The following is a 26,108-nucleotide window of genomic DNA, read 5'->3' on the forward strand; positions in this document are numbered from 1 at the left end:
TAAATTTTTTTTTTTTGTACAAGCAAAAAAATAAATGTATATTCATTTATATAATATTTTTTTATACGTAAATTTTATTATTTTTCATATAACCAAACAATGAAATGATTCACTCAGTACATATGAATATTTATAAAATCATTATTTTATTAATTACAAAATTTACAAAAAATAATCTGTTACAATTACTAATTTTTTATCTATATATAGACTCGTTTATATTCGAACTGTTTGTATGAGGTAGATTGATAACTTCATGTATACATCATTCAAAAGTATTTTCTACAATGTATCCTAAGCATGATGGTGAAATACTTTCTGTCTTCCAACTTTGACAAATGATATAAAACTTCAAATTATTTACTTTCACTCGATAATATCATTTTGAAGTGAATCACGTGAAAATCATGAAGCAACGCGCATTATTTCACAGGATTGTTCACGTGAAAAAGCCAGGGTCAAGAATCCAATTGTAAACCCGAGAAAATCACGTGGTTATACTTAATATTTCGTTGTATGTCCCTGTGAAAACTACGTTGTAGGTCAACGGTTCCGCCACTTCAGCATTCCCACGTGATATTCCGGTAAAAATTCTTTCCGTGTATAACCAAAGAATATATTTTTTAACATTTATTATTCAGTAATCAGTACTACCCTGGTGGAAATATTTTTCCGGCATTACTCCGGCTTTCTCTGGTGTTACTCCGTTTTTGGCCCATTTCCTGAGAAATTATTCTGGCATAAAATTGATGACGGAGAAAATACTCCGGCATAAGATCGATAACAGCGAAAATACTCCGTCAAGAGATCAATGCTGGAGTTTTTTCTCCTTCACTTATCTCATGCCGGAATAATTTTTCCGGTAATAATTTCATGTCGACAAAATTATTCCAGCATCAATGTAATTTCTCCGGCAATGGGCCAAATATGAAGTAATGCCAGAGTATTGCCGGAGAAATTTTTCCACTAGGGTACTTAGGTATTGAATAATTTTCGTGTTAATAAAAACTATTGGGTGTATTGTTGAGTACTGAGATTTCAGTTTTTTCCATGGTTAAAATTACTACTTAGGTAGTTTTTCAACGATAAAAACAAAATCTATTTAACGTCCTTGGTTGATATCGATCAACAATATTAATCAAATCGATAATCGGATCCATGAAAATTTCGGGGTAATACCAATATGGGACCATAAAGGTCGAATAATATAAAGGCAATATGCAAGATAAAAATCGAAATCTCATGGTCTTAATGGGTGGAACTGGATGTGGAAAGTTTCAAGGTTGAATTCTTATTGCCGTAGAAAATGTAATAATTTGCCAAACATTTGAAAAATGCAAGTTGCTTATGCTCGATGAAATACATGAGAGATCTATTGAAAATGATGATGACACATTAATGCATACTTACTTGAAATTGATAAAAGTCAATTTTCAAAAACCATTTTGATGAGTGCAACAGCCGATATTCTGCATTATAAAAATTATCTTGGAAATATCGAGTACATATAAATATCGAAAAAAAACCAAATAATATTAAAATCTACATCATTATTTTAAATTAATTTAAAAAAAAAAACAATCAAATAACACACCCACATTTATTAAAACTATTAGTTCAACGTATTTACACTACTCGTAAAGATCCATCCAGGTTAATAATAGTACATATAAAATTGTCCATAACTAAATTTTTAAATTTCAATATTCAAAAATTCTTCCAAACATACGTCTGCTCACAGGGAATGTGAACAGGATTATTTTCAAATTTTTTCATAATAATTTTGGACGAAAAAAATAAATAAAATGTGCCCATCCGTCTCGTATTTTTACAAACAATAAGATGTACTTGAAACATAAAAAAAAATACGAAATTTTCATTTTTTTTGCTAAAAAAATGTGAACAAACTGACATGAAATAAGATCGGAGAAATTGCGGAAAATTTCTTCGCTGTTTTTACCGTGATAGTTTGAAATCGGAGGAAAGACAGCAAAATCAAATCAAGAGGCACGGTAGTGCCTTTAGTCAAGTATGAGAAAGAAATATATATGTGTTGATGGGAATATGTGTGAGATGAGATTAACTACTACTACCGTGCCTTATTATATTTTGTCCCCTTCTGTCTCTAATCTTTTAGAAATTTAATTAAAATATGATAGAGTTGAATGAGGATGCTGAGGTTTGGTAATGATCCCATAAATCGATGTCGAGCCTTTTTTTTTTAAAAAAAATCAGATTTGATTTCGAAAGAATTTCTCCGCGGTAAAATTATTTTTTTCACATGTTTATCCGCGTGTTTTTTTTCGCGGAGAAATATTTCCGAACGTTCCCTTACCCAAGTTGATTCGGAGAAACGACGGAAAAATTTCTCCTCGTCGTTGATTTTAGAAAAAATTTATCAGCAGTAAAATTATTTTTTCACACGGTTGGAGAAATGGCGGACAAATCTCTCCACCCTTTCTCCAACTTTTTCCACTATTTGTTCAATTTTTTTCTGACTTTTTCAATTTTCAATTTTTCCAAAAAAATGACTAATTACTAATTGTTACATAACACAAAGCATGATGTTGTTTTTTTTTTCGAAAAAAATTAAAATTCAAAGACAGTTTTTTTCAAAAAAGTTGATATACCTGAGGTACTTGGCCTACAAAACTCCCGTGATCGTTCCATCAAATTGATGAATGTAGGGAAATGAGTGGGAAAGTTTATCCTCGTCGTTAATTTTCACACGTTTCTCCGCGTATTTTTATCGCGGAGAAATATTTCCGAACGTTTTTCCACCCAAGTCAATTCGGAGAAAATTCGTAAAAAATTTCTCCGTGGTAAAATTATTTCTTTACATGTTTCTCCGCGTATTTTTATTGTGGAGAAATATTTCCGAACTTTACCCAATTCGATTTTGAGTAAATTCGGAAAAAAATTTTGATACCTTTCTTCGCTCATTTTTCTGCATAGATCAATTTGGGAGAAATTCGGAGAAATCGCGGAGAAATATTTTTACCAGGGATTCCTCGACTATATCTCTCAAGTTGTCTTTTGACAAAACTTTTTGAATTCCCTGTTCTACTTCAGTATTTGGATAACCGAGGGTATATGTTGGCCGTACATCAATTTCAGAATAGTTTTTGATTGTCAGGCAACCGCTAAAATAAAAATAACTTAAAACATCAATTTCGCCGTTAGTTTCATAAGACAATAAATTATCTTTGCTGATTGTGAAAGACGATTCTCGGTAAATTTCTAGTTAAATACTTCGTTAAGGATGATTGTGAACCCGATTGCAACTAAAAGTTTTCTAATGATCCGCTTTCCATATATTTTACAATGCACCACGGATTGTACATAGCGATTGATGAAGAACTGAATCTATAACCGTTATATTTATTTTTCAGTTGATCCATGAGTTTATCAACGCTTATTTTATGTAACCTGGCTAGAAAACAAAGTCTCTGTTTGAAGACATTCAATATTTCTTGGTTTGTAAAGCCGCAAATGGAATTGAATGCAGTACGAAAAGTAAGATTATTCGAAGTGTTAAATTCCGATAGAAGACCTGTTAAATAACATGGCATAATACTTAGAATCAAAGCGGTTTTGATTTTCAGATTATCTTTTAAGACAATAACAAACGTTTTCAAAACTGTTGATCTCATGGTTCTGATTTCAGTTGAATCTATATTAATTAATGGATAATCTAGTTCATCACCAAAAATAACAACGTTGTTACTGTATGTTTGCTCCAATCTTATTATAAGTGCATCAAAAATGCCAGTAGGCGAAGCATTTTCTTTCACCATTTCAGATAAATAAACTTCATGTTCTGAATTATGTTGAACAATCATTTTTGTTATGGAGTCTTGAAATATTTTTTGACAATTTTTTTTATCAGCAGGTACCTGCACGTTTTGAAAATTTAAATAGATAACTGGATATCTCTTCCAGCTATAACAATTTTCTTTTTGTCCAATATGTAGATTTCTGAACGGTTTTGGATCTCCTTTACAAATTTTTCGAGTTATTTGCAATAAAAAGGTTTTGCCAAATCTTCGAGGTCTCCAAATATAAAATATTCTGTCAGAGAATTCTAATAAACGTTGAATATATTCACTTTTATTTACGTAATTTGGTGACTAAAGAAATTTTATAAAATCCATATGCTGAGTGTCTATCTGAAATAAGAATTTACATTTTCTAAATGAGATTTAAAAGTAATAATTATAACATCAAAACGAAAATTCTCAAATTGGACGTAGGTAAATTCAGATTGAACCTCCTGCCCCCCCCCCCGTTGTGAGGGTCACGGTTTATGCCAGTTTTGGCTACACTGAGAGAAATTTTAACTAAAAATTAAAATCATGGTTGGATAGAAATTACTATAGTACTTTGTAATTTTTGTTTTAATTCTGGGACTGGCCGCGAGAGTCGGAATTCTACAATAAAATTATGTAAAATGTGTAAAATGTCAAAAAATTGTTGGGTTACTTCAAGCCTCTATACATCGTTATCTATTGCAGATGGACATGGGGTTGAGTGAAGTTTATTATTGAAAATTCAATTCTAAACAATTTATAAAGAATTACTTTTTTTGATTAATCTCTTAGATAATGAGTTATGAGTCAATTAAAATAAAGACATACATGTTTTGTGAAAACAATAAAAATTATTATATGGTTGAATAAAAAATACTGCACAATTTAATAAATATTCTTATATATATAATAAAAATTATCATGTAGACATATAAAAGTTAGCATAGACTTAAATATTTTTTACTATATAGCTTTGTAAAAATTCTGTTTGTGGGACGAAATGACACAAAGATGGCCGACCGATTGAACAAATGATTGAACTGTCATGTAATTTCAAGCATTTCTACAGCCTTATCTGTTGAAGCTAGGTATGGGGTTAAGCGAGGTTTATTGTTGGTTATTTATTTCTAAACAATTTATCAAGAATAACTTTTTTCTATTTAACAATTAGTTTTCGAGTTTTGAGCGTGTAAACAGAAAAGAAAAAATGTTGCCGGGAATTGATTGCTATTCTCCGTGAATCTAGCACAAACTGCCCAACTTAACACAAAAAATGTCCAACTTTTAAATAAAATTTGTAATAAAATTTAGTAAATTCTAAAACCGGTAGTGGGTAAATTCTCAGTCTGCTAGATTTTACTTGTGAGTGTCGTGAATTTAGTCATTTTTTTAAACAGAAATTACAATAAAATTGTGTAAATTTTATGGCTTAGTAGTGTATATAGTCAATGGCCAGATTTTTTACATAATTTTATTGTAAAAATTATCTATCAATATACGAATAATTCTTATAAATGACGGGGGAACGCAGTTTTTACTATTTATTTTATATTTTTTTCTTTTACGTTTGTAATTCTTAGTTAATATTTCTCTCAGTGTAGTTTTGCCAACAAAAATATAGCTAAGGAATTAATGTTGCCAAGAAATTATGTTTCAAAGGAAATAATATCTTGGCAACATTAATTCCTTAGCTACATCTTTTCCTTAGCTACTGCTTTTCCTTGGACCTTTTTATTTTTGAAAAATAAAATGACATGTATTTTATTTATTGAATAACTAAAAATGCCTAAGAAAAGCAGTAGCTAAGGAATTAATGTAGCCAAAAAAATTATGTGGTAAGCAACATTAATTCCTTAGCAACATCTTTTCTTCAACTAGTGCTTTTCCTTAGTATTTTATTTATTTATTTAACAATTAAAGTTAATGCAATTTTTTCAAATAAATTTAAATGTCTGAGGACAAACATGACGGTGCAAGCACGTGAAAATAAATCAAACTACAAAACAAAAATGTTTTGATTTATTTTCACGGGATAACCACGTAGTTTTCGAGTTCCCCCTTTTTCGTTTATTTTTTTTCATTTTTATGATTTAATTTCACGGGATAAGCACGTAGTTCTCGAGTTTCTTCTTTTCTTTGTTTATTTTTTTTTATTTTCACGTGATCTTCACGTGAAAAATAATCTGTTATGTAGAAAAATTCCATGTGTTATATCGTCGAATTAAATCAGTCCCACAAATTCCACGTGCATCCGTGAATATTACTGTGTATTACTCATTTTTTCACGGGTTACAACGTGAATATACCGTTGTCTACCGGAATAATTTACGAAAATTCTATTGATATATACGGTAAATACCGTATCTGGTAAGACCCTGGAATATTCACGGGGTTGTTCTGTAAAGTCCACTCAAAATCACGTATAACTTACATTATAAATACTGAAGAATCACGGGAATGACCTTAGAGCGTATTTTTTTGGTATTACCCCGTAAAAGTCACGTTTTAATTCTCTCAGTGCAGATGACAAAATAGCTGTGGTCTTGTATTTACTGCCATTTATTATTCCGAGGGACTAGTGGTCTTCGATATTGAGCGATATACCGGAGACACGAGTATCTACTCGGTATACCGAGTACCCAACTATTCGGTATTTTTTTCCCCCGATATACCGGTACTCGGTATATTTTTGGCCAATATCGGACGCGAGTACTTTGACCGGTGGCGACCTCAAAGTGAACTTAAATTATTATTATTTTTATTTTTCTAATAGCGCCATTTTTAGAGGATTTACGTTGCCACTGGTTGCCACATATAAAACAACCTTTATTTGCAGTTGACGTGATGGCGTCTATTTTTGCACAACATTGTGACAACAACAAATTGACATTTGACAATATTAATTATATTTATTTCATTGAGACCAAACAACTAACTAAAAAATAAATATATGAAATGTTTATGCAATATTAACATTATATTTAACAAGTTTTATATAATATTAATAATTATCAAAGAATTAAAAATTATCTGTTTGACTTGACTATAAATATATGTATTAATTTTATTTTTATTGCATGTATTATAATTATTATTGTTAATAATAATTAATTATTACACGCAAATTTTGTACTGACTGATAAATTATAAAAAAATTAAAGAATGTCTTACAATATTTAGCAAAAAAATACTAGTTGAATTCTTTAAAAAAAAAAAAAAAACAAAGTACTCGATAGTCGATATACCGGTAGTTTTTTGAGCCGATATACCGAGTACCCGGTATTCCCACGAAACTATTCGATTCATTTTATACCGAGTACTTTTGTTGAATATCGAAGACCACTACGAGGGACAGAAATCTGAAAAGAACACGTGCATCTGCCCGAAATAGCAGTACTACTAGTGAGGCCTCAACTTCTGATTCTCAGAGCCGAACAGCTCTAACTGTATCTGATCGCCGAGAATCATTTTTCATCCACGTCAAGGTAATAGCAATTGCTTTTTTAATCTTACTATTTCAGACGTACATATTATTCTAAATTTAACCATCGAAATTATTCCTGACTACTTGATTATATACAATAACATACTTTTTTTGTTGATTTTTTGACGATCAGTTTATGAGTGTGGCATTGATATCTAGGTTTAAAACATATATTTCTTTGATATTTTCGATAAGATAAGCAGTATTATTTATCATTGTTTTTTTATCCATTACAGGATGCAGCAGCAATTGATCCAGCTGTAAATTCTCTTGAAGAAAAACTACTTGCAGCAAAATTGACATTTCAGCCAATCCCTCTATTTGTAGGACCTTTAGAACACCTTGAAGCAACATATGTTGTAGTTAATGAGACCAAGTACCAGGTTGATTCAGCTTTACACGCTTTGAATTTATGCTTACAAGCTTTTTATTCATTAGATTGCAAATATCCAGATCGTGCCAAGTCTCTCTGGCAGTTTATTCAAATTGTTGGATTTCAAATCAACGTTAAAGAACGTTGCAGCCAAGCACTTCATGCATTAAGTGGTGACATTGAAAAAAAAATTTTATTGAACACTGCTGCTCATGCTGAATGATAGCAGTTTTTTTTTATAACCAGTTAATGTATCATTATTATTATTCTTATTATTATTATTTTTGTATGTAATTTATTATTACTACTATCACTACTATTGTTATTATCATCTTTTTATACTTATTGTTGCTGACAATTAACACTTAAATATATTGGTTTAATCATTTATTTTCAAAATGTTTAAATGTTTTGAATGCGATTTTTTAACGATCAATCAAAAAGATTACATTGGGCATACACGTATTAGCCATAAGTATTTAACATCTTTCACATGTGGTTACAAAGCAAGTTCTGTTGATTCTGTCTGCGCAAAAACTTTTCGTTCCTCGAAATATTTACGTGAACATGTTAATCGACATACATTTAAAATTCGTACACTACTTCCAACTCAGAAGCCAGAAGTTCCTAAAAACTCTCAAATGTCAACTAATATTCCGTTAGAAAATTTGAATACCACGATTGATTCTGCGATTTCCCAAGTTCCAATGAAATGTATTTCTCCAGTAAAACAGACCGTAGACTTTTCGGAAAATCTCGACGAGAATCCTTCGGTCCCTGGGTGTTCGAAAGAGAAACCACAGACCGAAGAATTTTTGGAAAATCTCGACGAGAATCCTCCGGTACCTGGGTGCTCGAAAGAAGAACCACAGATTATTTCTGATAGATTTAACGATTCAGATAAGATTGACCCTCACATTATGTTTGCTTCAAAACTCCATAGTTTTCCAGATATGTCGCGAGCTCGTGTTACAGAAATAATAAATGATGTCGACGTACTATTTAAATTTACTATTGATAAAATTTCAAAAGATGTTCAAGACGCAATTGCTTCTTGTCATGATAAAGATAGTACTTCCAAGCGTGTAAATCAAATTTTTGAAGATAATCGATCAAAATTAGAAGATATAAAAACAGAATGGCTCTGCTTTAAGAAATTCGAAAGTCTGCAAACATTTATACGGCCAGAACATTATAACTTGGGACACCGATCAGACTATATTCAGGAAGAACAAGTTAAAGTTATGAAAATGGTGCTGGTTTCAGCGCGATTCGTTCCACTGCGACATGTTTTAAAAAAATTCTTTGAAATTCCAGGGTATTTGGATGATACTCTTCGTTACGTAAATTCTCTCCGTAATAATGAAAATGTCGTTTCTAATATCATCCAATGTCGGTTATGGAAAGATATTAGTCGGAAGTTTGGCGATAAAACTGCATTTCCTTTGTATTTATACTACGATGACTATGAAAGCAATAATCCACTAGGAAGTCACAACGGTCTTTCAAAATGTGGTGCTGTTTATGTGTCAATTGCTTGTCATCCACCAATATTAGCGTCAAAGTTAGAAAATATTTTTTTATTCATTTTGTTTAACACCCTTGATCGTGTCGTTTATAAAAATCCTGTCGTTTTTTCGAAAGCTATCAATGAATTGAATTTTTTAGAGCAAGAAGGCTCTCAAAAAGAAGAAGGCATTGAGGTTGATCTTCCAGTTGGTAAAAAAAAATTTTTTTTTAAATTGATATTAGTTTTAGGGGACATCAATTGTTCGGATTTATTGATAATTTTAAGGCCACTTTTTTTTGTAGATTTTGTCATATCATGCAAAAAAATATTCAACACATTTTTTATGAACGTGACTGCCAAATGCGAACAAAAACAAGTTACGACAATGATTTATTAATAAATAATTTTAAAGAAACTAGTATTGTAGAAGGGTGCGTATTTCATGATCTTGAAGATTTTCATGTCTTGAAAAATGTCGTTGTTGACGTAATGCATGACATGAGGGTATCTGTCAATATAAATTGGGAATTATTTTGCATCACTTTATTAAAGTCGAAAGAATATTAACTTTAAATGAGTTAAATGCTTATGTTAAAGGGTTCAATTATGGCAAAACTAAAAATAAACGAACACAAATTTTAGATAAATAACAACGAAATAAAGTAGAAAAATTAACGTTGTATCTCGTGAAAGTCACTTTGTTTATAAAGTCAAAACAAAATTTGTTTTTTAATTTAACGTGACACGTAGAAATTTTCACGGGATACCCCGTGAAAACTACGACATTGTACTCAAGAAATAAACTCATCTTTTTAATGTAACTATCCCGTGAATTCTTCGTTGTTGTCCTGTTAAGTGTTAAGTTTACATACTGTCACGAGATTATTAAGTTGTAGACGTTAGAGCACTTTCTGGTGGTGTTACCCCGTGGGCCGTGATTATAAAGTTATTTTCAATAATATTTCACGTTTTAATTCTCTCAGTGTGCCTGTATAACGCTCCATTTAATGTTTGCACGGAGTATTTTTGTTTTGTCCATTGTAAAACAAAAGCGATTTAGTCTTCTTGGTTTTGCAAATCCCACTCGAACATAACCCTAATTCAACGGTTTTAACAGGGTTCTAATTTGGTTGAGTAATCTATTCGGTTTGAATTCCGTTGGGATGACCGAATTCAAACGTTTCGGGAAAATCCAAGTTTGTTTTCGGTTCATTCTCGGTTAAATTGGGGTTGTCGGTTTAACTTGGGTTCGATTTGCGCAGCTTTCAACTGTGAATATTGTTCGTTTTCGGTTTAAGTACGGTTCAGGAGTTCTGCTAGGGTATCCTTGCCTAAGCCATTTGTCAATAGCTTTCACTTTATTTAAATAAATTAAAAGCTATTTAGGGGCGGTTTTATAGTCCATAGTTAAGTTAAAAGACCTGATGTAAAATATATGTCTTTAATACTGAAATTTTATTTGGGAAAAACCAGGTGGGGTCAAGTTTAAAATTTTTTTTTTCAATAGTTCAGACTTAATTACATACGTCAAAAATATATTTCCTTCTTGTCTTTCTGGTATCACATCTTAATTAATATACTCACAATTAGTGACAATTTCGAATACTTGACACTTTTTTTGAAAAAAAAAACTTGTTTTTTTTTTTTTTTTGTTGAGATAAATATTTCCATCAGAGTAGTGACTTGTTGTTTGTATGCCCCTTTCACATGAATGTAAAGAAAAAAAAACAAAATGATGATGAACACATCGGTATGTAGACCCCACATCGGTCGTCATATTTTGAGTAATATTTTTTCTTTCAATATTACCTCTATATTCATGAGTACCTTTTTCTAGCTGACCACATCATATGTACTGTATACTGTATGTATAACGAAAATTTTAAATCAATTTTTTTTTCGATTATAGTGGTGCCGTGAGACGAGACGAGACGAGAGTCAGTTCTTTCTCGTCTCGTCTCGACTTTAAAAGATCGTCTCTCCTCGTCTCTCGTGACGAGAGAAAATTTGTCTCTCATCTTGAATATTCTCGTCTCTCGTCTCGTCTCGAGTTCTCTTGTCTATCGCGGCATCACTAATAATGTTATGAATAAAATAATTCATTCGTGTAAAAAATTAAAAATTTTATAAAAGATAACTATATTGCTAATAAAAAAATTAGTTCATGCGTAAAGGAATTCATAGAATTATTTCTAATTCTATAGAGAAAAAAAATGCAGAAACTTTGAAAAATAATAATACAACCGCTATGCAATGATTTTTTTTTATTTTAAATAATTAAATTAGTGAATTTTGAAAACTATTATGTTTATTATTTGTTTGTGTAGGCATGTAGAAGATAAACCTGCTCAGAATGAAAATACTCCAATTTTAACAAAGATACAACTAAAGTTGCTCCTGAAATTGATTTAAACGATCTTGTTAGATTATTAATTTTTACTATATAAATAAAGTATGAAATATCTAATCATGTGATTTTTTCATACAGTTTTTTCCTGAGGATTTAAATAAACTTTTTTCAATCTTGTTGCATATATATTTTTTCATTTTAAATTACAGGGATCCAATGGTTAATTCTCCTTATATAAAAAGGACACTTGACCGCTTTTTATTCGTGGTGTGATTGGTCAAAAATTTTTAGCATTTGTTTATAACTAATATTTTATTATTTTCTCTCTCTCTCATACTAACACGTTGCTACGTGCTGTTGTATGGTTGCTATGTTTGTTTATTTTCGGCAATTAATTAATTTGAGTTGTGTCGTTCCTAGATCAAAAGTCATATTACAGCTTTTTATTAAGTTCTATATATTCGAATTTAATAAAAAAAGTATTGTTATATTTATTTATATTTATGAATACAACTAATATATATTACTAAATTAATATTTAAATAAAAAAGTTAAGGTGGTTATTACTTTATGGTTACTACGTTTATCAAAAACCTCATCATACTTATTAGTATTACTTAATTAAAATAATATATAGATTTAAATATTAATATTTAATACAATTGTATAAAGTATAAATATTTATATAAATAAGTAAACAAATAGAAAAAGTTAATGTGTGGGTGCTACGTATGATTGCTAATTATATTTTTTCATCAAATATAATAATACAATTGACTTTATAAAAAGCTGTAATATGACTTTAATACTTTGATTGAGCAACGACACAACTAAAAGATTTAGTAATTATTTATAATTAGATCAAATGATATCTTTGTTCATTACGATAATTATAATATTGATTATTAACTTGAAATAAATATAGTAATTCATGGAAATGACAAATAATAAAAGTACTTCATGTGATTAATAAAAAGATATAATTATGATGAAGAAAATAGTATTAATAAACATAGTACACAATAATATATAATATATACGCCGGAGGCGCGGGGTCGCTCTTGTTAAATAAATAAAAATATTTATTATTTTTCGAATATAATATTTGTTTTTCATTTTCGAAAAATCTTTAAAAATATTTGTGTTTGCCTAAATCTTTGTTCAGGTAAATGATCGGTAAATGTATTTCGTGAAGGATTACTCATTAGAATTATATATTGCGTCAATAAGATGAATGTCTTGTAATTATTGAAAGAATATGTTGTAATCAAGATAATTGTCATGTTTGAGAATTCACCATATTTGAAAATTTGGATATATCAGCAATAAATTTCACGTTTATGAAAAAAATATAGAATGATTTTTTAAGTCACTAAATCAAATATTGTTAAACCTGTAAATACAAATGTACGATTAGAGGTAAAAATAATTGTTTGATTTGAAATATTATTTGAGATAAAGCGTGCATTTATATTTTTTTTAATTTTGTTTAACAAAAATATTAACATTGACATCTGAATTTGTATGATTTCAAGTAATGTATGAAACAAGTTATAATTAAAATGTTGTTTCACAATGTCTTTACAAAATCATTGACTTGGTAACGTATTTTGTATACGATAAATTTAATTGTATCTATTGTATAACTAACCATTGAGATTCAATTATTGACTTAGAAGCTTTTATTATTAACAGATTGTACGTTTTTATGTGTAAAATGACACTATTCATACGATTTTTAGTTGTTTGATCAGCAGCAATAACCATGTTGATCGTAATATTATCTATACCCACGACACTAATCATTCCAAGATCTGGGTTATTTTTTATAAATTGACAGATACCAGCATCACTAAGTTTCTCGCAACCATTACAATGTAATTCTTTTAATCCTTTTAATCTGATAATAAAGTCATCTGTAATATCACAACAGCTTATATCTAGTTTTTGTAAATTTCCAAGTTAATTAAAGCAACGACAGCTGCTTCAGTAATGGCACTGCATCCTCGAATTAAAAAACTTTTTAAGCTCTTGCATTATCTTCGAGATTTTGTGCCTCACTAAGCTAGTTGACATGCCTCTTTCCATTTGGTACAAACTGCAATAAAAAGTATCAAATTTAAAAATTATTAATAGAAACATTGATATTTTATTAACAAAAAAGAAACTTTACTTTGATAATAATATATTCACCTTTTTCCATGTCTACCCTTTCTGGTATTGGCAACAACATGATGATTTTTGCTAATGAGTCGTAATCCAGTGAATTGAAGACAATTTTTGGATCCGTGTCACCATCATCAGAGATTCGTTGGTCTTCCTCAACACATATTGTTGTTGCATTCATTTTAAGTAAATTCTGAAAATGGTGTTGTCTACGTCTTCGAGAACCTGAGGTCTTCTAAAAACAGAAAAATATGTTGTTAAGTCCTGCTCTTTTTTTTTTTATTTATAAAAATTCAAATTTTTTTTAAAAAACAATTTAGTCGTTAAAAACACGTAGGTCACAGTATATTTTTTTTTTTAAATAAGTAAACCCTTTTTTTCAAGCACATTAAACTAATCTTTACCTGGAACTCCAGGTGAATTCCAGGTGTACGATTTCTTGCAGCTTTTATAAGGTTTAAAAACTCATAATTGTCGATATGTCAAATTCTACAAAATAAAAGTCGGTAATTTTTTAAAATAGTTTGTGCAGAATAGCTCGTAGTTTTCATTCATCTAAAAAAGTGCAAATGTGTAAATAGAATATGCATATTCTTTCATCACTATCGTGGCTAACCAATAGTAGTATATGTTTTTTTTTTATCAACTATGTCTACGATATCAATTATTTCTACACTTTTAAATGCTCAGTTGGTTCTGATTGTTAATTAATCAAAGCTTTATTGGTCGCTTTCTCAACACATGTTCTTTTAGCACTCATTTCAAGTAAACTCTAAAAATATATATATATTTAAAAAATAATGTTGAATTTAAACGTATTACAACCAGAATAATCAAATAAACAAAAATAAGCATGAAAAAAATATATATATTCCAAGATATAGATCAATTAAAACTGATATTTTTATACTTTATTTCTATACGTCAATTGATTATTGATAAATAATTTCGTCCAATAAAAAAACAAACTGTAATGAATATTAAAAATAATATATTAAAAAACAATTCAATGTAAAAAAAAAAAAAAAAACAATATCGTATAATAAAAACTTGTCATTTAAATTAGTATTTTTTTTTTTTGTATTTAAAATAAATTATTGATGTATCATTTGCACCTGTAGATATTTTTATTTTTATCAAAATTTTTCAGAGTAATAAATATCAATCGAAATAAAATGAGAACATCATTTATTTTATTATTATTTTCGGTGGTTTTCGCTGCGTGCAATTCGAGTAAGTAAAATAATAATTTAAATTGATAAAAATTAAAAAACTAAAATTCATTTATACCTACAATTAATGCATAATTATATTTTCAGTATCAATTGGAAAACACATGAGTAATAGATTGACCACACTTAAGGAAAATGAGCCAGCTTGTGAAACATATTTTTGTAATCAAGCATCAATTTTTTTCAACATTGATGCTGTATGTTCAAGATCACACAAAATAATCACCAGAATATCAGTAAGAAAAAAAAATATACCTAATCTTCCAAGTGATATATTCAATAAATTTTTTCATCTTGAAAATTTAAGATTGATAAGTATAAATTTAGAAAAACTTGATGAAAATATTTTTGAAAAATTGAGTGAACTTTTAATTCTGTCTTTGAGAGAAAATCAATTGACAATTCTATCAAATAACACTCTCAAAAACCTTGTTAAACTTGAAATATTAGATTTAAGTTTTAACAAATTGGAATATTTAGAATTTACAATTTTAAATAATTTAAAAAATTTAAAATTTTTACATTTAAATAACAATAATTTAAATTATTTAGAAGAAAAGAAAATTCAATAATTATACGTATAATTATTGAATTTTCTTTTGTAACTGTATATACAGTTAATTTGTTTATGGCCATAAAAATTATCCAATAATTTGTGAAATAAATATTAAAAAATAAAAAATTATTATTCAACTTATTTATTGTTTTTTTATTTTTCTATTATTTTTATAATATCATTTTGTTATTAATATTATATCCGGCTGTCAAAATAAATGTCAAAAAGTCAAGGACACTCAAGAAGCTGATCATCAACGTGGTTTTTCATCAAATCAAAATGATTATATTAATTTAGAATCATTTGTTCACGATCCAATCACGTGATTAACAAAAAATGACTAATTTTTAAATATATTTTATTATATTTATAAATCTATAAAGTGTTATCATTAAAAAAAAAAAAGAATAATTTATTTTTAAATATAGTCAAGTTTAAAAGATAAGTTTGACCGGTTTATCATTCTGTTCTCCTAATAGTTTCAGTGATTTTTTGACCCTATGAGCAAACCACCACCACCACCGCTACTAGCGGCAAGTGTAATGAGAATATGAATAAAATAGAAAAATAATATATTTCTCAACTTGCAAGTACTACTTACAACAATATGATAGTTGGTGCCGTGATGGCAAAATATTACTGATTTATACTCGAAAAACATAACAACAAAGAAGGTATTTTTGCATAATTATTATTTTACTTTAAAGTAAACTGCTCGATAGATTATGTTATCCTGATAATTGTGTAGCTATTTAGTTACCAAAGTTGACGACTATCTATATACTGATCAGTCGTTATTTTTTAATAAAGTTTTTACCTAAAAATAAATCGTCAGTCGATTCACCAAAGTGCACCAAAGTCGTGGTGGTTCGACCGTCCAACCATCGTACAACTGTACGACCGTATAAAACCGTATTTCGGACTAAAGTATAGGTCGGACGTGTATCAAGATAACAGAATAACCAAGGAGTTATTTTAAAATGTCTTATTGTTGATGGTAAAATAGATCACTCAGTTGATAAAACAGTTGATAAATATATTATACATCTCTATTTGTATTTTGTTATCCTGATACTGTCTGAGGTTTTACAACGCTCAAAGACACTAAAATGACTCAAGCAAAGTCAACATTATCACACTAAACTTGTTATTTTTTGTATTAAAAAAATCCATCAATTATTGACAATATAAATTAATAAATTAATAAATATATAATTAAAATTTGTTTTTTATTATTAAAATTAGAATTTTATTTACATTAAAAATCAGAAACAGCACTCTGCCGCCTGTAATCTGAATTTGCTGTTACACCATTATAATTTTTTTTTGATACTGCTGTTATTGCACTACCAATACCAGAATAAAATGTTGTATTATGACCAATTCCATAAAGATAATTATAAGAATTGATTGATTAAAACCAGGCTCAGCTTCAATAGTCATTGGTAATAACTAAAAAAATTAATTAATCAATAATTAATAAACAACAACATGAAGATGATAATTATTTATATTATATAATCATACCTGATGATGAAGCCGACGTGCATCAACAGCTTCTTTGATATTATATCCTTTCCAAATATTTAATATTATTACTAAAGCAACAGATGTTGTTATTTTTGTTCCACCAGCTTCACATAATTGCTAATTTAATTACAATAATTATTGGAACCATTGAACTCAATGGTCTTTTTCCTGGTTCAATAAAATTTGCTGGTGATGGAGGAAGATCAAAACGATTTATTATTCCAGGTGCACTAAAATCATCCATTTGATCATTAAATATTATTCCAGTTAATTTTGAGCGTATCATGGCACCTCAACTGATCAGACATTAAAATCAATATTAATATTTATTCCAAAAAAATAAATTAAATAAAAAATATACTTACACTTGATTAATTGTTGATGTTACTGATACTGCTGATCCACCATCAGCCAAGACAGATACATGTGATGTACCAGAATCATCTGGTGTTGCAAATACAGCACCATAATATTTTGGATCTTTACTTGTCCAATTGTCATCAATTTCTTGACGTATTTCTTTAGCATATGTTGGTGATGTTAAATTTTTTAATAATCCATTTATATCAACAAAATTATCGTCACCTAATTCTGTTCTTTTTGCATATCCCCATTTGAATGTTTCAACTAAACGTTACCAAAATATTGATTCATCTTTTGTTGGTCTTATACCATATAAAATATTCATTATTAAATTTAATATTACTCCAAAGCCTGTAAATGGAGCTGTATACATTGTTAATTTATCAAATTTCAATGCTATTGGTGAGCTTTATTTGATACTAAAAATAATAACAAACTAACATTAGTTATTGTTTTGTTTATATAAAAATCTAATTAATTAATCATACCGATAATTTTTTAAATCATTCATACCCATGATTCCTCCAACTTCTTTAATTTCTTTTATCAAATCTTCTCCCATTGTACCATTAAAAAAAATACCTGGTCCATCTTCAGCTATACGTTTTAATGTCCCTTTTAATATTGGACGTTTTATTCTATCACCTATCTTTAATAATAAAAACAATCAATTACTAATAACTTATTAGTAATAAGTATAAATTTTTTCAATTTAAAATTATTCGATGTTGGCTCATTGATAATTTTATTTTGAAATCTTCTCAATGTATTTGCTAAATACTGATTAACAACAATTCCATTTTTCGGTAATTTACCATTTTCACCAGTTATACCAATTGCTTTTCAACCTTTTAATATATACAAAAAATATAAAAATTTATTTATCAAAAACATTATAATTATTTAAATAATAAAACAAACCAAATTGTGATAAAGTTGCATTTCCTTCAAACATATTTTTGTGTGATGCTGCTGGTGCTGTTTCTCTGGCATTTAAAAATACAGATTTTTTTTTATTTGCATCCCAAATTGTCATGAAAAATCCACCACCAAGTCCCATATTGTAAATAAATAAATAAATAAATAAATAAATAAATAATATAAAAAAATTGATATTAATTTATTAAAAAATGATAATTTATAAATGTAAAAAAATTATTTTTATATTTCTTTAAATAGATTCTTTAAATTATAAAGATGATGATGATGATGATGATGATGATGATGATGATGATGATGTTAAGAAATTCTCGTTCATTCATTGAATAGAAAAAAATTACAGTTATCGAATAGTAACCGAGATTACGTGTAGCGGAAATATTGTTGGATCACGCTTTCACATTTTTGTTTACACTATCAGTTGCGAATACTGTTTGAAATTTTTTGCATATATCTCTTTTTTTATTCACAAACTTTTTTATTTACAATCAATATCGATTTCTATACACTTTTACATACTCAGTCGGTTCTAATTGTTCATTAGTCAAAGGTTTGTTGGTCGCTTTCTCAACATTTATTCTTGTTTAAATTTGGGTAAATAATAATCAATACTTTTTTGTAAATGGTTATTTATTAAAAGAATATGTTGCCAATGTTGTAATTATCATGTTGAAGAATTTACCTTATACTTACTAATTTGTAAGTATCAAAAATAACAGGCATGTTTATTAACAAAAAATAAAATGATTTTTTCATCCACTTGAATATCATCAAACTTGTAATTACATATTTACGATTAAGGGTAAAAATAATTGTTCCATACGAAGAATTATTTAAGTTAATGTTTTTTAATTTTGTTTGACAAAAATATTAATATTGGTATTAGAAATTTCATGATTCGAAGTAATATTAAAAACAAGTAATAATAATAATGTTCTTTAACAACGTTTTCACAATGTCATTGACATGATAACGTAATTTGTATGTGTTTTTGATAATAAATTAGGAAAAGTTATACGATGAATTTAATTATAGGTATTTAACAACCAACCATTGAGATTCAATTATTGACTTAAAAGCTTTTGTTTTCAACATATAAGATGTTTCTAAGTGTAAAATGATACCATTTGTACGATTTTTAGTTGCCTCATTAGCTGCAATAACCAAGTCAATTGTAATATTTTTTATATGTCTGAAACTAATCTTTTCAAGGTCTGGATTATTTTTTATAAATTGAATAACACCAGCATCAGTAAGTTTTTCGCAATTATCGCAATGCAATTCTTTTAAACCTTTTAATTTGATAATAAAACTGTTCGTAATTATATCAAGAAACCTTACGTCTAGTTTTTGTAAATTTTCCAGGTTTGTTAAAGCAACGAGAGCTGTTTTAGTAATAGCTCTGCAATTTTGAAGTTCTAATGTTTTTAGGTTTTTACAATTATTAGCGATAGCAGTAATTGTACTGTCTTTAAAACTCTTTGCTTGAGACAAGTTTAGATGTTCAAGACATTGTAATTTTGATAACTCATCAAGAACAGATGAAGAAGAAAATAAGTTACCATCAATAGATGGTACTATAGCACAACCAGGAATTTCTAAACGTTTAAGTTTTTTGCAATTGTTTGAAATTGCGATTATTGATTCCTTATGAAGCTCAGCTACACCAAGGACTAAACATTCAAGATTTTCCAACTCTGTCAACTTTTTTAAAGCAGTATTATTCATTGAGTAACCAGGATTATGTAGCTCCAAATGTTTCAAATTCTTGCAATATTTAACAATTGTTTTTGCTAAGTCAGGCTTCATATTACAAACAATACCAAGATGTTGTAAGTTTTGAAAGTTTATCCATTTCTTGAGAGGAATTTTATCTAGATCATAAGAACCATATGGAATGTCAAGGTGTTTTAGATTTTTGCATCTAGAAAAAATGGTATTGAGTACGTTTGTAGAAACGTTATTCGTACATGCATATACACATTTGACAATGTTCATCCTTAGGTCGATATATTCTAAATTAACAAGTTCACTAAATAGAGGAAACCCGTAGTGTATATCATATGGTCGGAGTTTGAGATAAACAAGTGTAGTTATTACTGATATTTCTTGAAGAATTATGTCGTCTAGTTCGAAGCCATGCACTGTTAATTTTCGAAGATTTTTAAATTTTTTAAAACTCTGAAAATAATAAAAAACCTCTTTAAATTATTTGTATTCAATTGATAGTATTGTTTGTTACTGATGATACATAAACATCTAGTTAATATTTGATAACAACTTACCATAGAAATATTTTGTTTGAGATCCCACAGAGGTTTAGCAAATAGATGAATTTCATGAATTTCTTGTGGAAAACTATTAATTATTGCAGAGAGATTAATTGTTTCATTCAAGCAGTGGTCATCCACCGTTATTTTGATGCATTTTAATTTATCCAACCGTGTAAATGCTTGAACCAAGTGATCAGCATTATCAATTAAGAAACTATCATCAAATTTACATTCCAAGATTGTTAAATTTTTACAATGATCACCAACAAATGGCATGATACTTGAATCACAAACATCTGAGAGAGACAATTCTTTTAAATAATTACCACATCTTAATAATATCTCCTTGAGGTATGATTGTGTCAACAAACGGTTATCATACAATGGATGGCTACATATATTTGGTACAAACTATAGAATAAAAAGTATCAAATTTAATAATTAATAATAGAAACATTGATATTTTATTTTAAAAAAAACTCTATTTTGATAATACTATATACCTTTTTCCATGTCTATCCTTTCTGGTATTGGCAACAACATGATGATTTTTGCTAATGAGTCATAATTCAGTAAGTTGATGACAATATTTTGATTCTTGTCACTATCATTAAAGGTTGATTGGTCTTTCTCAACACATATTCTTTTTGCACTCATTTTAAGTAAACTCTGAAAATATTATATAATAAAAAATTGCGATTGTGATTTTAAATGTATTACAACCATAATAAAATAAACAGAAATATATTACAAAATATAAATTAATTAAAAGTTGATGATTTACCAGTAAATCGACATCAATAAAATTATATTTATAAGCCAAATAATATTGAATGCAATATGTTAAAATAAAATTGATACACGAAATTATTTTATAAATGTTATTGTTGAAATTATAAATTATTTCATTTACCTCAATTGATCCTTTGGTTTTTCGATAATTAATTTAGGACTCCAAATACACAATGTCATTGACTCGGTAACGTATTTTGTACGTTTGACTTAGTGGTCTTCGATTTTTGCCAATGTGTCGACAAGCCGATTTTAAATCGGAAAGTATCGAATACTTTTACTTGATACTTTTTTTGGGCCGATGTATCGATTCTCGATACTTTTTTTCAAGAATCGGAAAAAAAAATCGGATGTACTGAGCCAAGAAAAAATATGAAATCACTTGGTTAATTTTTTTTATTTTGGATTTTTTTTCTATTTTTATTTGTTTGCAAACTATGGTTCTATTATATTAGAAAAAAAAAATAGTGTTTTTACCATTTTTCACTAAAGTGATGATTTCTTTACCTACCGAGTAACGTATGGCCTACCGTGAAATGGAATTTTTTTTAATTCAATAAACAAATCAATAAATAATTATATAAATGAATAAAATCATTTTTTTTTTTTTTTTTAAATTTTCTGAATTTTCTCATGAATATATAGTTAAAAAAAAAAAAAAATATTATAATCAAATGATAATTCATTCGAAAAAAAAAAAAAAAAGTACTATTTTTGGCCGATGCATCGATTTTCCGATTCTTAAAAAAAAAAGTATCGATACTCCGATTCCGATACTTTTTTCAAGAATCGAAGACCACTAGTTTGACTGCCAATTGTGCTATTGTTATTGGATAACCTTCAATATGGATTGATATGGATGTTAAAAAAAAAAAAACCTACGGGTAGATTAAGGTTGCTTACAAGGGACATAGTCGTACTATTATTTAGGCTTGGAGGACTCGTATACCACTACGTTTATTTTGTGGCCCCTCTTTGAAAATTTTGTTACGCTTTTGCCTTAAAAATCGTAGTGTGTGTGTAAACAGACAGGCACCAACACTATTCCAGCAAGCAAAATGGAAATCGTGAGACACTGTATTTTTTTATATACTACCACTACTACAGTGCATCATTGTGTATGTCACGTTGGTGTATAACACCCCGCTCGGCAAGTGAAAACTAAACAAGGAGAAGAGAGCAGTGTTGCCGGATCGCAATTCTCTCATGTCCTCTCGTTGCGAGAAAGACGAAAATTTCAAAATTTAACATTAAATATCTTTAAAAATCAACGTCAGAAAAAATTCAAATTTTTTTATCGTATTCGTCTTGTCGAGCACTACAATTTGATAGTAATTTGAAAATTTTTTAGTGAAAAACGAACTCGTTAAAAATAAAAATGTACGGTATATCAACTTATAGTCCTATCCTCGCGTATAAAAGTTGTCAACTTTGACATTAATTATCTCAAAAAAACGACGTCAGAAAAAATTGAAAAAAATTGAGAGTATAGATATTTATTTCATTTGAAAAATGAGCCAAAAAAAAAAAAAATTGAGTGACGATTTAATTATTTATAAGCAACCTTAACGTGATCCCAGCAGTCCAATTCACATTACAATTTAGGGCTTTTTTCCTCTACTGGTGGCGCTTGTAGAGCTTTTGTAATGTTGGGCAATGTTGAGGATTAATAAAATGTGTACAATGATAAACAATAACATTTTTTAAATAATCAACAACTAAGTAAATATCAAATTACTATATCTTATCAATTCATTATAGTATTTAATAAAAAAAAATAAATCAAACTTCAATATCTGTTATTTTTTATCACTGTAACCGCGCATGCGCAAGTTCTAATTAACAGGGGGATGAATAGTACAATAGTTTTTTAATTAATATTTAAAAAAATAAAAATTATTGAACAATGACAAACAAAAAATAATGATGTACAAACGATTTGCTATCGATTAAGCATCTTATTACTATAAAAATATCAGCCATTTGAAAATTATGAATTGTGAATTATGAATTATGAATTATAAATTGTCGGCTATCTTTTATTTATTATAAATAATAATAATTAATATAATTATTTAAACTATATTAATAAATACAATAATCAATAACAAACTATTTATTTCCTTAAAAATAAATAAATACACATTAATTTACTCCAAAATTTTAATATCATTTTTGAATTATTATTATTATTATTATTATTATAAACTTAATTTTTTGCCGCTATTATGACACAATTATTATAATGCAATTATTACAGTGCAAATAGCACCACAGCACCACAAATCCCTAGAAATTTGAGTTTTTCAAGTTTTTTAAAAGCTTGAACCAGCTCGAACTCACGACAAGAATTTCGCTCGTAAACGTGGCCGACATAATTCTGAGCGATTTGGGGTCCGTTCAGAAGCTCTCATTTTTCGGATCTTCAAGATGGAGGACGTCAGTGCCTATATATATGAGTGCCCATCTATCATGAAGACTAGAGTCCAGCTCTACCCTGGTAGAAATAATCTCTCCGGATTTTTCCCGGATTTTCTTCGAATTTTCTACGCAATTAAGACTTCCGGAGTTTTTTCGGATTTTCTTCGGTTTTTTTCAGAAAAAATTCCTTTTTTATTTTTCGTATGTAAACTCTTATTTCTAGGTTTTTTAATTGATTTTTCCATTTTTTTTGTTTGTTTTTTTAAGCGAAAATTCCGGAAAAAATCCGGAGATATTATAAAAATAGTCTGGAGATTACTCCGTAAATATCTCCGGAAGTCTCAATTACGTAGGAATCCGGAGAGATTATTTCTATCCGGGTAAACTCAAAAAAAAAAATTTGATTCCCCTGATGATTTAAAAATAATCAATTACCATTTTTAACAGTGTAATATATATCTATTGGTTTTTGACGATATTTTGTTAATTTATATATTTTTTTGACAGCTTCGCGAGTCACTTTTGTTTTTCGAATATATAAAGTTGTCAAATTTGGTAAATTTTCAACAAGTTTAAATAGCGCTTTATCAGTGATTTTAATGCAATTCGATACATCCAAAGTTTGCAATTTTTGATTAAATAAACATTGAATTGATTCATCAGTGATAAATTCATTTCTTTGTGATCGCGAACCAACAAGACTATGAGTTAAACCAAGATCGAAATCTTTTAATTGTTCTAAATTATCAATTGCACTCATACCAATATCAGTTATATTTGTGCCAGTTATAGATAAAAACGCTAACTTTTTAGCATTATTACAAAGATTAATCAGAAATTCATCTTTAACACCATATTCACACCATATATCTAAACTCTTGAGATTTTTCAAATTCCCAATTGGATACATATTGATTCTTGCATCAAACATTGGATGATTTTTCAGCCAAAGAGACGTTAGTGATAGATGAGCCAAATTTTTTATTTCACCTATCGACTGGAGTAATAGTTGACTTAGTCCAAAATTACTTATATTTAAAGTATTCAAAGCGATTAGTCGAGGAAATACCTGAAAAATAAATAAATAATTTATTAAAAATTAAATAATATTAATAAAATATTTTTTTATTGTAATATATGATATAATATTTATTAAAAATTTAAACTTACAGAAGCCAATGAGTCTGGTGAGAAAATAGCATGTCGTTTTAAGTTACATGAAAGATTTAATCTTTTCAAGGTTCCACTAATTTGTTCTAATGACTTGGCTAAAGTCATTGGTAAAGTTGAATCTCCACATTGCCATAAAATCGACAGTGATCTAAGGCGAGACATATTAGAAAAAACATTTTCAAAATCTTGACTCATTATTTCTTTGAATCCTAAATAAAGCTCCTCAAGACTTGGACAATTAGCATTGATAATTGGCATTATTTGAGAAATAGGATATTGTGTTAAATTTAAACACGTTAAATTAGTTCCACAGAGATTAATTAGGCACTCTAGATCATTTGCTTTTTCATGTAATTCTTTAACTGAATCATTTTTATTGCTCCTAAATGTATATGTTGTAAAGCATGTAGGAAGAAACCTGTTTTTCCAATCTTTGCATACTGAAAAATTAATTAAATATTTTCATTAGTATATTCAGAGTAATACAAAATTTTTTTTTTATCATTAAAAATTATAGTGTTGTTATTTTTTTACTTTTTTCAAGTCGTGGTTGACTAGCAAATAGAGGACCTATGCGAATCATACGCAAACCATACTGTGCTGTTAGTTCTTTGCTATACTTTTCATCATCATCATCATCATCATCATCATCATCATCATCATCATCATCATCATCATTATCATCATTATCATCATTATCATCATTATCATCATTATCATCATCATCATCATTATAATAATTATTATCATTATTACAGTTATCATCATCATCTACGGTATTATAACCATCATCTTGTTCTTCGTAATATTCATTGACCATAGATACTATCACATTATCATTTGAGGATTTTTTTGATAACTCAAGCTATATAGAAGAAAAAAAATTAATTTATTATTTAATTTAATGAACAATAAACAATAACAGTAGCTACGAAAAATATAATATCGTCGCATTAAAGGATAAAGGGCGTAAGTGCCAAAAACATCAATTTTAAAGGAAGAAGGGCGTAAGTGCAAATTTATAAATTTTTGGATTTTTCATCTAATTTTAAGGCTTTAAAAAGAAAAAGGGAAAAAGGGCGTAACAACCTTTTATAAAGGATGAAAGGCGTATGTCCAGGGACTTACGCCTTTTTT

At 28.2% G+C, this 26,108-nt stretch overlaps 1 protein-coding gene and 1 pseudogene across 1 annotated transcript; both read right to left on the bottom strand.

Annotated features, from left to right (window-relative positions):
* Nucleotides 1-16,738: 16,738 nt before the first annotated feature.
* LOC122851600 lies at nt 16,739-18,433 on the bottom strand (annotated as a pseudogene).
* Nucleotides 18,434-19,341: 908 nt separating this feature from the next.
* Nucleotides 19,342-25,791, bottom strand: LOC122851681 (F-box/LRR-repeat protein 4-like). The gene is made up of 5 exons (XM_044151101.1): nt 25,728-25,791; nt 25,163-25,411; nt 24,969-25,066; nt 24,492-24,867; nt 19,342-20,186 (listed from the first exon to the last, which is right to left on the bottom strand). The coding sequence occupies exons 1-5, from the start codon at nt 25,789-25,791 to the stop codon at nt 19,342-19,344; spliced, it is 1,632 nt and encodes a 543-aa protein (XP_044007036.1).
* Between the last annotated feature and the right edge of the window lie 317 nt (nt 25,792-26,108).

The sequence above is a fragment of the Aphidius gifuensis genome, linkage group LG1 (genome assembly GCF_014905175.1).
Source record: "Aphidius gifuensis isolate YNYX2018 linkage group LG1, ASM1490517v1, whole genome shotgun sequence".
Lineage (NCBI taxonomy): Eukaryota > Metazoa > Arthropoda > Insecta > Hymenoptera > Braconidae > Aphidius > Aphidius gifuensis.

Excerpts from the sequence above, each read along its gene's own strand:
- LOC122851681 (XM_044151101.1), bottom strand. The coding sequence starts at position 25,791 with ATGGTCAATGAATATTACGAAGAACAAGATGATGGTTATAATACCGTA. Across the intron at positions 25,067-25,162 it reads AGGATTCAAAGAAATAATGA|CCAAGTCATTAGAACAAATT; the intron begins GTCAAGATTTTG and ends CAATGACTTTAG. Across the intron at positions 20,187-24,491 it reads TTTAACTCATAGTCTTGTTG|ATAAAATTCCTCTCAAGAAA; the intron begins GTTCGCGATCAC and ends CTTATGATCTAG.